This window comes from Girardinichthys multiradiatus, chromosome 12 (genome assembly GCF_021462225.1).
Source record: "Girardinichthys multiradiatus isolate DD_20200921_A chromosome 12, DD_fGirMul_XY1, whole genome shotgun sequence".
Taxonomy (NCBI): Eukaryota; Metazoa; Chordata; class Actinopteri; order Cyprinodontiformes; family Goodeidae; genus Girardinichthys; species Girardinichthys multiradiatus.
Genome location: NC_061805.1, coordinates 26,180,352 through 26,194,203, shown reverse-complemented (window position 1 = coordinate 26,194,203; position 13,852 = coordinate 26,180,352). Strand labels below are relative to the sequence as shown.

The window sequence follows — 13,852 nt, the reverse complement described above, 5'->3', positions numbered from 1 at the left end:
CTTTTCACTTTCAATGGAAATGTGCTTGAGGAAACAAAAGCATAGATAACCAACTCTAAAATGGATACAATCCAGTGTGTATTTGAACAATACTGCACACTTTATTATTTGTAGATGCATTCTTGCTGAAGGAAATGTATGTTCATTTCTGTAGATTTTTGTAAAGTCTGTCTCTGTACGAATCAGAAATGCACCAATCTGAGATTTTTGTGGCCAATTTTTGATCATTTATTTATTTCTTTTATCTATGTCCTGCTGATATCGATTTGTAGGCTTTCCTTTTAAGAACTACAAATAATAACTAAATACATTTTTTGGTGAACACTCTTAATACAATAAACAACAATTTCCCCAAAACAAAGTTTGAAATAACTACAAATAGTTATTTCTACAATAAAATATAAAAAATGAATAAAATATAAGAAATAATACCCTTTATTTTTTCATCACGGCAAATTTAGAAATTCGGTAATATTCTCCAGATTAAGGGACTACATGGCAGATTATAGCTCACTAATATTTCCTTGTTTTTGCACACTTGAAAATCTAACATGCATCTTATCACATAATATGCAATGTTTTTCTACAAGACAATGTCTGAATAATAACTGTTTTCAATGTCATGTTTTAGAGGGAAAAAGCTCAGATTTGCTGTTTTGTGTTTTACTTTTTAATAATTCATTAACACTAAAGGAGACTTAAGAAGCCTTTGATTGATTGATCCCTAATTATTTATATTGGCACCTGAGGCAACATGACACTGTGTGTAAGAGAGAGCAGTTTGTTTTACACAGCTCTGCAGTTTAACAAAATTTCACTAATATTACAAGGTTGACATTTTAGATTCTTTAGTGAAGGTTACCACATTTCAAGCAGAAAAATAAAGGAGTACCATTAGATAATATGTAGATGTTCAAAATTCACAGTATTCAATAAGAGGACATTAAATGTCATAATAATTAAAATACTGATTATAATAATTCTCAAGGGAGTTAAATTTTATTTCTGCAATAAATAGTGATGGTTTTGATTTTAACATTAATAATCTTGAAAAGACAATATATAGTGTGAGTCACTAAAGTTATTAAAGATACCATACTTACCATAAGAAATTTGGAAATTAAATAGTCATGGAAAAACCTTTCCCGGTTCAATTCAAAATGGGATTCCAAATTCACTTGTCAAATACAAAATGATTCCGTATTTTAAGGGTCATGTGGCAATCCTATCTTTAGCATCCTACAGTAGTGATTAGCACAATTAGTATAGTTAGAATTACTAACCACAGTTTCTGTATGTTTTCCCTGTAGACACTTACCTTAGTTAAAAAAAATTCCAAAAGACTGCTAACATTTCATAGTGCATCTTGTACAATGACACAATTGGTCTCTCCCAGTAGATAAAACAGAGCAATATTACTGAAAACAGTCTGCTTTCTGTTATCTGCTGACATGTAGCTCCATTTTGTGGTAGCCTGAATGAACAGCTGACAGCTCTGTAAAAAAAAAAAAATAATAATATATATATATATAATTTCCTTTTGTAGAAGCTTCTTATCCTTTTTGTTGCTTCCTCTAACTTATTTTCAAACACTTCACAGATGTTGAAAGTCTTTATTCTTTATGCAGACTTCCAAACCAGTGGGTGTCATTGTCAATGCAACCTGGAGCATTGATAACAATGGCGTGGTGCGTTTGCTGATCGGATAAAGATCAGATGTTTAGTGTCTAACTGATTGATCGACTGATCAACAACCAGTGATGGTCAAGAGTCAGATCTTCCAGTTCCAATCGCAAGTCAATTTCTCGGTGCATCTATAGGACAAATAGATTATGCCAGTTTCCTTTTTTACTACCTTAAGATCACAAAACCTTTAAAAATATATGTTTATAATTTTTGTTCCAGGCACTCTTCTGCAGAGATCAGACGAAACTTCAGTGGAAACTATGGCTTGTATCACAGCCGATCCAACTCTAATTCTTCACCCACATCCTACATCTGTGTGGTGAGTTTCCTTCTTTAGTAAAAGAATACATTAGTGTTTTTACTTCAGACATGTTTGTTTTGGAGGTAATATCCCACATCATCATTAAAATATGTGCTTTGATATATCCAATTCTGAGGTAGCAATGACAAATGTAAGTGAATAAAAAGAAATCAAAGCATTAAATATGATCTTTCGCTGATGTTTTCTATTGCTATTCCATCTATTTTATATGAAGTGCAAGAATCAACACATTAAAACATGCCTATAATCTCCTGTAATATTGTAAAGGTTTGCAGAAATTGTTCCACTAATGCAGCACTCTTAGCAGCTTTAGTGTTTGTAATCATATCATCCTCACTCTTTACTGTCATTAGCCTGGAAAAAGTCTGACTCAGTTCAGTGTCTAGTCTCAGCGATTACACTTAAGTCCTAAAAAATCTGCAACAAAACAAGGAAATGTCTTAGCAAAGTAGGCTGCACGCATCATCATGGTAGATGAGAATATACAGGTGTGTTGAATAAAAATACAATATCATCAAAACGTTAATGTATTTCAGTAATTCAAGTCAAAATGTAAAACTCACATATTAAAAGGATTCATCAAAAACCGAGTGATATGTTTTAACTGTTTATTATTGTTCATTCTTATGTTTATGGCTTAAAGCTAATGAATACCCACAAATTGTGTTTCTCAGAAGTTAGAATATTTAATAATACCAATAAAACAAAAATGATTTTAATACAAAAATGCTTTTTTAAGGCCATGTTATGGCCTACGCAGTCATGAGGTAAACTCGTCTGTTGTTCAGCAGACAACTACTAACACTCTTCAGAAGCCACAAAATAGCTCTTGCTAAAGAAGCTGGCTGTTCACAGAGCTATATCCAAACAAGTCAATGGAAAGTGTAATGAAAGAACGGATGTGCTAGAAAACGGTCCAGAAACTGCAGCCTTGGGGGGATTGTGAAGCAAAGCTCAACCAAGAGTTCTGGGGAGATTCACAAGGTGATTTGCAGCTGGAGTCAGAGCTTCGAGAGCCACCACACACAGATGTACAGGTCCTTCTCAAAATATTAGCATATTGTGATAAAGTTCATTATTTTCCATAATGTCATGATGAAAATTTAACATTCATCTATTTTAGATTCATTGCACACTAACGGAAATATTTCAGGTCTTTCATTGTCTTAATACGGATGATTGTGGCATACAGCTCATGAAAACCCAAAATTCCTATCTCACAAAATTAGCATATCATTAAAAGGGTCTCTAAACGAGCTATGAACCTAATCATCTGAATCAACGAGTTAACTCTAAACACCTGCAAAAAATTCCTGAGGCCTTTAAAACTCCCAGCCTGGTTCATCACTCCAAACCCCAATCATGGGTAAGACTGCCGACCTGACTGCTGTCCAGAAGGCCACTATTGACACCCTCAAGCAAGAGGGTAAGACACAGAAAGAAATTTCTGAACGAATAGGCTGTTCCCAGAGTGCTGTATCAAGGCACCTCAGTGGGAAGTCTGTGGGAAGGAAAAAGTGTTGCAGAAAACGCTGCACAACGAGAAGAGGTGACCGGACCCTGAGGAAGATTGTGGAGAAGTGCCGATTCCAGACCTTGGGGGACCTGCGGAAGCAGTGGACTGAGTCTGGAGTAGAAACATCCAGAGCCACCGTGCACAGGCGTGTGCAGGAAATGGGCTACAGGTGCCACATTCCCCAGTCCTGGGCTACAGAGAAGCAGCACTGGACTGTTGCTCAGTGGTCCAAAGTACTTTTTTCGGATGAAAGCAAATTCTGCATGTCATTCGGAAATCAAGGTGCCAGAGTCTGGAGGAAGACTGGGGAGAAGGAAATGCCAAAATGCCAGAAGTCCAGTGTCAAGTACCCACAGTCAGTGATGGTCTGGGGTGCCGTGTCAGCTGCTGGTGTTGGTCCACTGTGTTTTATCAAGGGCAGGGTCAATGTAGCTAGCTATCAGGAGATTTTGGAGCACTTCTTGCTTCCATCTGCTGAAAAGCTTTATGGAGATGAAGATTTAATTTTTCAGCACGACCTGGCACCTGCTCACAGTGCCAAAACCACTGGTAAATGGTTTACTGACCATGGTATCACTGTGCTCAATTGGCCTGCCAACTCTTCTGACCTGAACCCCATAGAGAATCTGTGGGATATTGTGAAGAGAACATTGAGAGACTCAAGACCCAACACTCTGGATGAGCTAAAGGCCGCTATCGAAGCATCCTGGGCCTCCATAAGACCTCAGCAGTGCCACAGGCTGATTGCCTCCATGCCACGCCGCATTGAAGCAGTCATTTCTGCCAAAGGATTCCCAACCAAGTATTGAGTGCAAAACTGTACATGATTATTTGAAGGTTGACGTTTTTTTTATTAAAAACACTTTTCTTTTATTGGTCGGATGAAATATGCTAATTTTGTGAGATAGGAATTTTGGGTTTTCATGAGCTGTATGCCAAAATCATCCGTATTAAGACAATAAAAGACTTGAAATATTTCAGTTAGTGTGCAATGAATCTAAAATATATGAATGTTAAATTTTCATCATTACATTATAGAAAATAATGAACTTTATCACAATATGCTAATTGTTTGAGAAGGACCTGTATCTAATGCATGAACCACCTTGTTGTTTCCCTTGCTTTAAACCACTCCAGAGACATCAGAGGGGTAAAGCCTTGGCTAAAAACAAGAAGGAAATGACTGTTGCTCAGTGATTCAAAATCCTTTTTTTTTTGTTTTTTTTTTACATTAGGGCAAATTTAGCTTTTATCCAAGAGCAAAACATCAGAAAGTGACAGAATTCAAGCTGCTAAAGGTCCGGTGTGAATATTTTGTATTACCTGATGGTTTGAATCTACTGGTGTTGGTCAGCTGCATCTTCTCAAGTCCAAATTCAGCGCAGCAGTAAGGTTCCAAGCACTTCATTTTTCCCTCTGCTGGAGAACTTAATGTGGATGTTAATTTTCATATTTTCCGACAGGATCTGGCACCTGCCCACACTGCCAAAAGTACTAATACTTTCTCTAAGTGACCATAGTATTACTGTGCTTGATTGACCAGCAAACCTGTCTGACCTAAAACCCATAGGCAACCTTTGGGGTATTGTCAGGAGGAGGATGAGAGACCGGACCCAACAATTCAGATGAGCTGATGGCTGTTATTAAAGCAACCTGGGCTTCCTTAACACCTTAGCATACCACGCTGCATTAATGGAGTAATTCATGCCAAAGGAGCCCCAGCCAAATATTGAGTTGGTGTAATCTGTATTTCTGTATCAAACATCTTTCAGTTTTTAAAATCAGTTATTGATATTATATATGAACATTTTGATATTATTGATATTCATTGAGATGGACCTGGATTAAAAATAAAAGCTTTTCCTAAACATGATTTGAAAAAACTCTGGATCTCTTTCTGCCGAAGAATGAATAGTATCACTACAGGTTGGAGCACAGCAGGTTCTTTCTCTTCTAAGCAAACAGACAGAATGATGTAGCCTAATCCTGTACAGGGATTGGTTCCCGCACTACGCTTTAAGTCTTTCTGTGCCACCCCTTGAATTCCTGTTTCTGCCTTCCAGCTTTTAATCTTCCACTTCCTTCTTTTTTTTCCCCCTGGCTTTTCCTTCTCATTTCATCCTGCTCCACTGCTCCATATTTTTGTCACTCAAAAGTTTACTAAAGCTCTTAAGTGCTAAGTCTCCTGACATATCTGTAGCGTGACTTAGCTGAAACCCTGTTATACTTCCCCAGTTTTGATCCTTGAGCTTCTCAGCTGACATGGTTTCAGTATGAGTACTTGGGCCATTCATCCCACACCTCCCCATCCACCTGCTGGCATCCAGGACTGTTAATCTGTAACCTGCTTGGGAAATGGGTCAGCGCCTTGGCTGCTGACAGGCACTGGATGTGGATGTTTACCTTGCAGCTTATAGAGGGCCAACAAATGTTTAATATGTCTGGATTTGGCATGCAGGAGAGAGGTTTTAATGCTATAATCTCTGGGATGGCAGTTTTGTTGTTATTCAGCAGTGAAAGCTCAGGGATGAGAGGGATATTTTCTATATTCGCTGTTGCAGTTGTGCTTTGAATTCTGGTTGAACGTTAATTTAGTTTTGTTGCAAAAATGAGATTCTACGAAAAGCTTTGCAAGATTTTGTGTGATGTTCATGTTTGTGCGCCTGTGCAATCTGTTCCTGTGTTGAAACGCTGGTTGTTTGACGGGGCGCCACAGTGATGTCACTTCCTTCCCAACGTCTGTGGTTTCAAAGCTTGTTCAAGTTTTTAGGCTGAATTTAAGTTAAATGTAAACAGGTGCTGCCATCTTCTGCTCCAACTTGTCCTGATGTTGACTGTTTCAACACAGATTTTTGTAGTTTTCATCATCTAGGAATAAAAAGATGAATTTAAAGAGGATGTGTATACTGGCCTGAGGTTCAGTTTCAGTTAAAAGCAATCAGCGCCAGTAGAAACGAACAGTAGTACAGGTTCCCATATCCGGACTGCGCCATTTTGTACACTTCCTCTTTATGGTGGCACTTTTCAGTTGTGAGCAGGGTAAGTCTAAGAGAGCTGTTTGAGCCGTGCAGGTACTAACTAGGACTATAAATGAGGTTAATATGCTTGTATGTCTGTGGTCAGGTTAATTTTGGCTGTACATTTTCAAAATGCTGCTTGTCTGGAGTTTCTGTAGTGTTTGTAGTTTCATCCGGCTTCACATGAGCTACAACATTTAATTTCCCCTTGGGATTAATATTTGAATTGAGTTGAATGTTGCATTAAAACAGCAAAGTGTTGGGCGATTTATCCGTTTTTTGAAGAATCATATCAGATGTTTACCTAAAATATTTAAATCAGAGAATTTATTGTGTTAAATCTTGTAGCAATCTTTCTTTTTAATCTTAATAATGAAGCAAATGTAATTTTGCAGTGCATATTATCTTTCTGCTCTGCTTTAAATATAATCATCATCATTAAGAGCTGATTGAATACTTGAGGAGTTTCCCACTCTCCCCTCTTTTAACTCTGCAGAGCACCGCACACAGATCAGAAGCATGCATGCATTTGCATTTATTTATTTTTTGGGTTCATGCTCTTCCCAAAAATAGAAAGAGGCTTTGCTAAGCTGATTGCTTCAGCTCTGAGTCAGACTGCCAAATTTGGGATTTGGTAGAGGTTCACACCATCTGTGTAGAATCCAGGTGATTCACCTGTGTATGTGATTTCATGCTGCATAGGGTGTTTTTGTTTCTAATATTTTGTTGCTTACTTGCAAAGGTGCTCGTGTGATTAGTTGTGCAAAAAAATGCACTTCAGGATGTGTAATAACATGTCCGTTGGCAGATGGAATTTGCTCTGTCTGTAGGAGCTGCGTATAACAACGAAATATGTCGTTGCTGATTTCCCCACCCCTCCTCTGTACACATACTGCTCATGAGTGTGCATGGCATTTGCAGTAGTACCTCTACTCTCCCCACAACCCCATACTGAAAAAAACCCCTCTTTGCTAAGCCCATGTAGGAGCATGAGGATGATTAAAAGCTTAGATAATCTTTGAAAGCTACTCTAAATATTCATATGCAAGCAGATTCTCCGTTTTTGCATTGCGTATGTAAACTATTTTTAAAATTTCAGAAGGACATTATTATATATGTCTGTAAGCTGTCTGTTTCTGCAGCCTGTTAACAGATTGGAAATCTGCCTAGTTTGCTATTACTTTTCTTAGACACCTGCACCCTGCTGCTTCCTCTTTTTACTAGCATAACCAGCTAAGCCTGACTACTCCGTCCTTTCTAATCATTTGCACACATCATTTTCTTAATGATAAAATCTTCACAATCCATCTTGGAGATTTGTTAAAGTGTGCATTGATTATGTTAACTATATGCAGGACTCACCGTTTTGGCCATACGTGGAGATCATTATAGATTTCCCTTTGATCTGCCCTGAGCAGAGTGTAGGATTTTAGATTTTCTTTGTCTAAAAATAGGTTTACCATGAGTAGAAAGGCCCAGGCGTCTATTAGGAGTCAGTTTGCTCCAGTTGCTATTTATGTCTGTGCTAGTGTCTTTTGCTCCTAGACAGGTATGAGCTATTAGAAAAAAAAATCAGGATTCAACATGTTTGGTCCTGCTTTTATTACAGTTTCTTTTCTTTTTTCAAAAACATTTTAAGCACTGTTCTTGGTGCATTGCAATAGTACTGTATTTATATAAACTAAACCTTTTTCATGTTTTGACAGATTACAACCACCAACTTCAATATATTTTGTTGGTATTTTGTGTATTAGAGCAACACAAAGTAGTGTGTAACTATAGAGCTGGAAGAAAATTATACATGTTTTTATTGATAAAGATATAGAAATTGTGGTGTATATTTGCATTTAGTCCAACTTTTTACAACTCCAGGTTAACCATTGTCCCAGTTTTTTTTTTTTTTTTTCGCTTTCTTTAATTGGTTTTCTTCCAGGATTGTCCTGTATTTAACTCCCATGATCATCCTCTCAACTGGCCTTGCTGAAGAAAATAATGTCCACTGCATGATGGTGCCACCATTAAGTTTCACAGTGAAGGTTGTGGTGTGTTCCACCACATATAGCATTTTTCATTCAACAATTGCTTTCTTCTGCCACAATTACTTGAAGGCCAAATTTGTAGAGGGCATGACTAATCGTTTCCCCCGTAAACAGATACTCACACCTTGGCTGTGGATCCCTGCAACTCCTCTAGAGTCACAATGGCCTCTTCTCTGATTAACTATTTCTCTGCCTAGCTTGTCAGTTTATTTGAATGCCCATGTCCCCAATGTTTTCTTGTAGTAATGTTGCCATGGCGATCTCAATTGCCATTAATCAGCATTTGCTTCTCTCTTCTCTGTTTCCACCACTCTGTAAACCAAGGACTTGTTTATTAAGATCAATATAATTTGTGGGCTTTTAAGGTAGCTGAAGTTGCATTCAAATGACAAAAATAATAATGGCATGCAGAATGAATGTCACTTAAATATAGCATGCAGTCTTTTTCAATTGCAAAACTGGAAACTATGACATTGTAATGATGATTGCAATTTGATATATCATCCAGCTCTATTTTCCAGAAATGCAATTCTCTTTTAGCTTTAGTTAAAGCATCGCTCACTGAAAATGTTCAAAGCTTCAGATATTGTTTTACACCATAACCCTGCTTTAAATCTCTCCACAACTTTAACTTTGACCTGTTTCTTTGTCTTCATGATGTTTTTTGTTCATCCTCTAAACAAACCTCTGAGGTCTTCACAGAACAGGTGTGTTTACGTTGAGATTAAGTTGCACAGGTGGACTCTTATTTACTAATCAGGTGTCTTCTGAAGGTAAAATTGTGGAACTGTATTTTATTTAAGTGTATCAAAGTCAAGGGACCATAACACATGCATGCCAAACTGTTCCAATTTAAAGTTGAAAATGAAAATGATTGTTATGGAAAAATAGGGTGATTTAAGTGCCTTCTTCTGATGTGTGCCTCCTATGACGGCCTTACCCAATGAAAATTTGTTATGTATAAACACAATACAAGAACAATAAAGGATTCTTGAGACTTAAAGACCCTAAGATACTACTTTTTGTTGCAGGTTCTTTAAGAGGTTTTACCCTCCTCTCTTACCATCTTCTCACTGTTCGTGATTGCAAGATAAATTATAATGAATTTTATTCATCACAGTTAAAGTTGTTTTACTGTTTTAAGTATTGCTTTGACTGTGTAGATATAGACAGGTTTAGCAAGTAGCTATTTTCTTGTAGCCTTTTCCTGACTTATGATTTGTCTTATATAAATGACATGCTCTCTTGTCTTTCCTATTTTGAAGAGTGGTAAGAGAAATGGGCCTGTGTTTCGCCTCATAAGTAGACCCCAACAAGACAGGAATTTATTGCAAGTTACTAATTGCCTACGTTTAATTTATAATATAGGACATTTCAGGGGTCCAAATAAGGGGATTCGCACCCCTGATATATATATATATATATATATATATATATATATATATATATATATATATATATATATATATATATATATATATATGGCTAGAGGTACAGACCAAGTGTATTTAGAGTTATTGTAGCCTGTAATGTTTAGTAAATGCTTTTAAATATATTAGCATTTGGGTAAATAATTCAACATTTCTCCTCGGATGTGGACCTTCTGAGCTTATTTAAAACATTTGTCATTTATATATAAACTCAACCTTTGTCTCCATACCTTCTGGATTCTTCAGCCTCCGACATATGACGCAGTGGAGCCCTTGGACCTGGAGCAGTTCCTAATGTTACAGTTAAGAAGTGAAGACTCTGCTCTGATGCAAGAAGTTGGGGACTTCCCTGACGATGACCTGAAGGTGGAGCAGGTGGAGAGGGAGCGACGTACCATCCGGCACCCTGTCCCAGAGGATGGGTGGGTTATGGGCCAGAAAACATCAAGCAACATGGAAACATTTAAATAATAGCCACACACTTTCAGAATTATATAGAGAAATACTTTAAGACACAAGAATTTTATCTGAATGCCTTCTTTGATTCTGAAACTACAGGGGTTGGACAATGAAACTGAAACACCTGGTTTTAGACCACAATAATTTATTAGTATGGTGTAGGACCTCCTTTTGCGGCCAATACAGCATCAATTCGTCTTGGGAATGACATATACAAGTCCTGCACAGTGGTCAGAGGGATTTTAAGCCATTCTTCTTGCAGGATAGTGGCCAGGTCACTACGTTATACTGGTGGAGGAAAACGTTTCCTGACTCGCTCCTCCAAAACACCCCAAAGTGGCTCAATAATATTTAGATCTGGTGACTGTGCAGGCCATGGGAGATGTTCAACTTCACCATCCACTGATCCACCCCCATGCTTCACTCTGGGCATGCAACAGACTGGGTGGTACGCTTCTTTGGGGCTTCTCCACACCGTAACTCTCCTGGATGTGGGGAAAACAGTAAAGGTGGACTCATCAGAGAACAATACATGTTTCACATTGTCCACAGCCCAAGATTTGCGCTCCTTGCACCATTGAAACCGACGTTTGGCATTGGCATGAGTGACCAAAGGTTTGGCTATAGCAGCCCGGCCGTGTATATTGACCCTGTGGAGCTCCCGACGGACAGTTCTGGTGGAAACAGGAGAGTTGAGGTGCACATTTAATTCTGCCGTGATTTGGGCAGCCGTGGTTTTATGTTTTTTGGATACAATCCGGGTTAGCACCCGAACCTCCCTTTCAGACAGCTTCCTCTTGCGTCCACAGTTAATCCTGTTGGATGTGGTTCGTCCTTCATGGTGGTATGCTGACATTACCATGGATACCGTGGCTCTTGATACATCACAAAGACTTGCTGTCTTGGTCACAGATGCACCAGCAAGACGTGCACCAACAATTTGTCCTCTTTTGAACTCTGGTATGTCACCCGTAATGTTGTGTGCATTTCAATATTTTGAGCAAAACTGTGCTCTTACCCTGCTAATTGAACCTTCACACTCTGCTCTTACTGGTGCTATGTGCAATCAATGAAGACTGGCTACCAGGCTGGTCCAATTTAGCCATGAAACCTCCCACACTAAAATGACAGGTGTTTCAGTTTCATTGTCCAACCCCTGTATTATGTCACTGCTTATCTTGAAATTTGTGTCTTGCACATATTTTGCCTGCACCTTGACCATGAGTTGCAGAAGTAGAATTAAAGGTTTTCAGTTGTCCCTGAGTGTCTGCATGCATATTTGTGTGTCTACGTACTTTTTTACTGTCCTCAATCTTTTCCTTTCAGAGGCGATTTAGATCCACATGTGAGAGATTGTGTAAGGAGTTACACCCAGCCATGGCTTGTAGTCTCCAGGAGGTAAACTCTTTAACTCTGATTCAGCCCAGTGATCTGCATGTTTCTCTGAACAGCATACATCACGTGCTTTTTCGCATGTTAATCCTGGATATCTGTGTTTGTGCATATAAAGATGCCAGGGGGACGGCTGGAGCGCATATTCAGAGCGAGCCGGCCTGCATAAAGTCCTGCAGAAACAAATCTTTGAGTCTGATTTCCAACCAGAAAACAAAGACAAACCAGTAAGAAAGCTATTTACTTACAGCACACCTTGTCTCACATTTTAATTCAGCTGCTTTTAAATAGATTAAGCACTAAATGTTCTGTGTAAGCACCTGTTATTATTGTTCTAATTCAAATTAGTCTCTGAAGCAAATTTGGAGGACTTGATGATTTGGCTCGTTAACTTGGGTTTGTATGACGTTTTCAGCCTATATACTTTTGTCAAATGATGAAATTTCCAGTTTCGCAGAGGGGGCTCCATACAATGTGACTATTCCAGACATCACAGCGTCTGACATCAGCTTTGTGTTTATCACATGACCTAGCATGTAAATATATTTGCATGTTGACCAAACCATTTAATAACCCCTTTATACCAAGTTACATTCTTGCGTAAGCTATTTCCATGAATTTGTAAAGTATTTTCCCAGGTAGACATGAAGCCTGGTAATCATGCCTGCATTTAATTGCAGGGATAGTGCAGTCTTTGCATAGTCCGTTTCACGTGTGCTTGTTTAGATGTTAAGGTGTAGAAATTTACTCTTAAAAATGTTAATTATGTCAAGTTGATCTATTTTTGCAAGTTAATTCTCCCCTTTGCTATTTTGCACCCACACATTTGGCATTTTATCCCAACCTTATCTCGTAAACTAACCATTTCGTTTCAGATTCATTCTCTTGATTGAATTTTGAGTTATTGTAAAGATGGGTGATAGAAACTTTTTATTTCAAATTTCACCTTTTAATTTAATCTTTTAGAAATTTCAGAAGATTTTATATCACACCGTATTTACATTGATTGTGGTACTGATCTCTGTTTGGGCTGTTAGTCTTATGAAATATGACAAAATGATTGTGAGCAACCTCCTGTTGGTAAATATAATGTATTGCAGCCAGATAACCACAGGGTTGCTACGCATCCCTTAAAACATGAAATCGTCCCCTATTGGATGGTAAAATTATGCATCCCCATTTAAATCATCAGGGTGTTTGGAAGAACTTCAAAAAAAGGACTGATGGTTCATTTTGGACAATGAATGAGCATAACCATGGAGACGCATGCAGAAAAATTGGAGAAAGCAACTATTGAAAACAATTGAGAACTTGACATTTAAGCAACTGGGCTCGACCCATACCAGATGCCAGTGAGGAAATGGAGGAGAACTACTTGGTGTTGTCAATGAAGCAAATCCTCAGTTTATGTCTAAATGAGTAAAAAACTGTCGGTAGGCGCTACTGGCCACAAGCTTTTAATTTGAAAATCTAAAGCTCGTTTGTAACTGATAGTAATTAGGCCGTAGTAAGTTTAACATGTATCGAGCCAGCCTAAAACAGTTAACCTGTTAATGTCTGGATTTGTTTGCAAATATATGTGCATTGGCTGAGACATTATTTTCCGTCAGAGGCCCAGCTCACATTTGTAAGTATTATATGTAGGCTTAGACTTAGATCGAACTGAAAAACTATAAACCACTCTTCCTTCAAGAAATATGACATTAACAAAGTGACCAGACATGGACATAATTGTGTTAAATCCTCCTGTACTATTTTATGACAAGCAGAATGTCTTCATCTTGATAATTCAACCTTTTACTTATCCTACTTTGCTACAGAAATACAAATATCACTGCAAAGCAGATAATTACTGCAAAAACTTTTCTCAGATAAAACTACTTGATCTTCATTTGGCTGGACATGGGAAGAGTTTTTATAATAGCAGTTTTTATCATGTGTTATAAAGTTTGCTCTTTCTACACTTTTGGTTGCTCAACCAACCAAGATTT

The 13,852-nt window shown here is 37.9% G+C and overlaps 1 protein-coding gene across 2 annotated transcripts in view; it reads left to right on the top strand.

Annotated features, from left to right (window-relative positions):
* Positions 1-13,852, top strand: part of dock8 (dedicator of cytokinesis 8) — an 86,003-nt gene that overhangs the window by 18,449 nt on the left and 53,702 nt on the right. The window contains exons 2-5 of one of the 2 annotated variants that reach the window (XM_047381371.1): positions 1,906-2,005; positions 10,257-10,432; positions 11,796-11,867; positions 11,980-12,088. In XM_047381371.1, the coding sequence (XP_047237327.1) occupies positions 1,906-2,005; positions 10,257-10,432; positions 11,796-11,867; positions 11,980-12,088 (457 nt within the window). Of the gene's footprint in view, positions 1-1,905; positions 2,006-6,510; positions 6,564-10,256; positions 10,433-11,795; positions 11,868-11,979; positions 12,089-13,852 lie in introns of those variants that run through there. The other variant, XM_047381372.1, reaches the window with a different exon arrangement.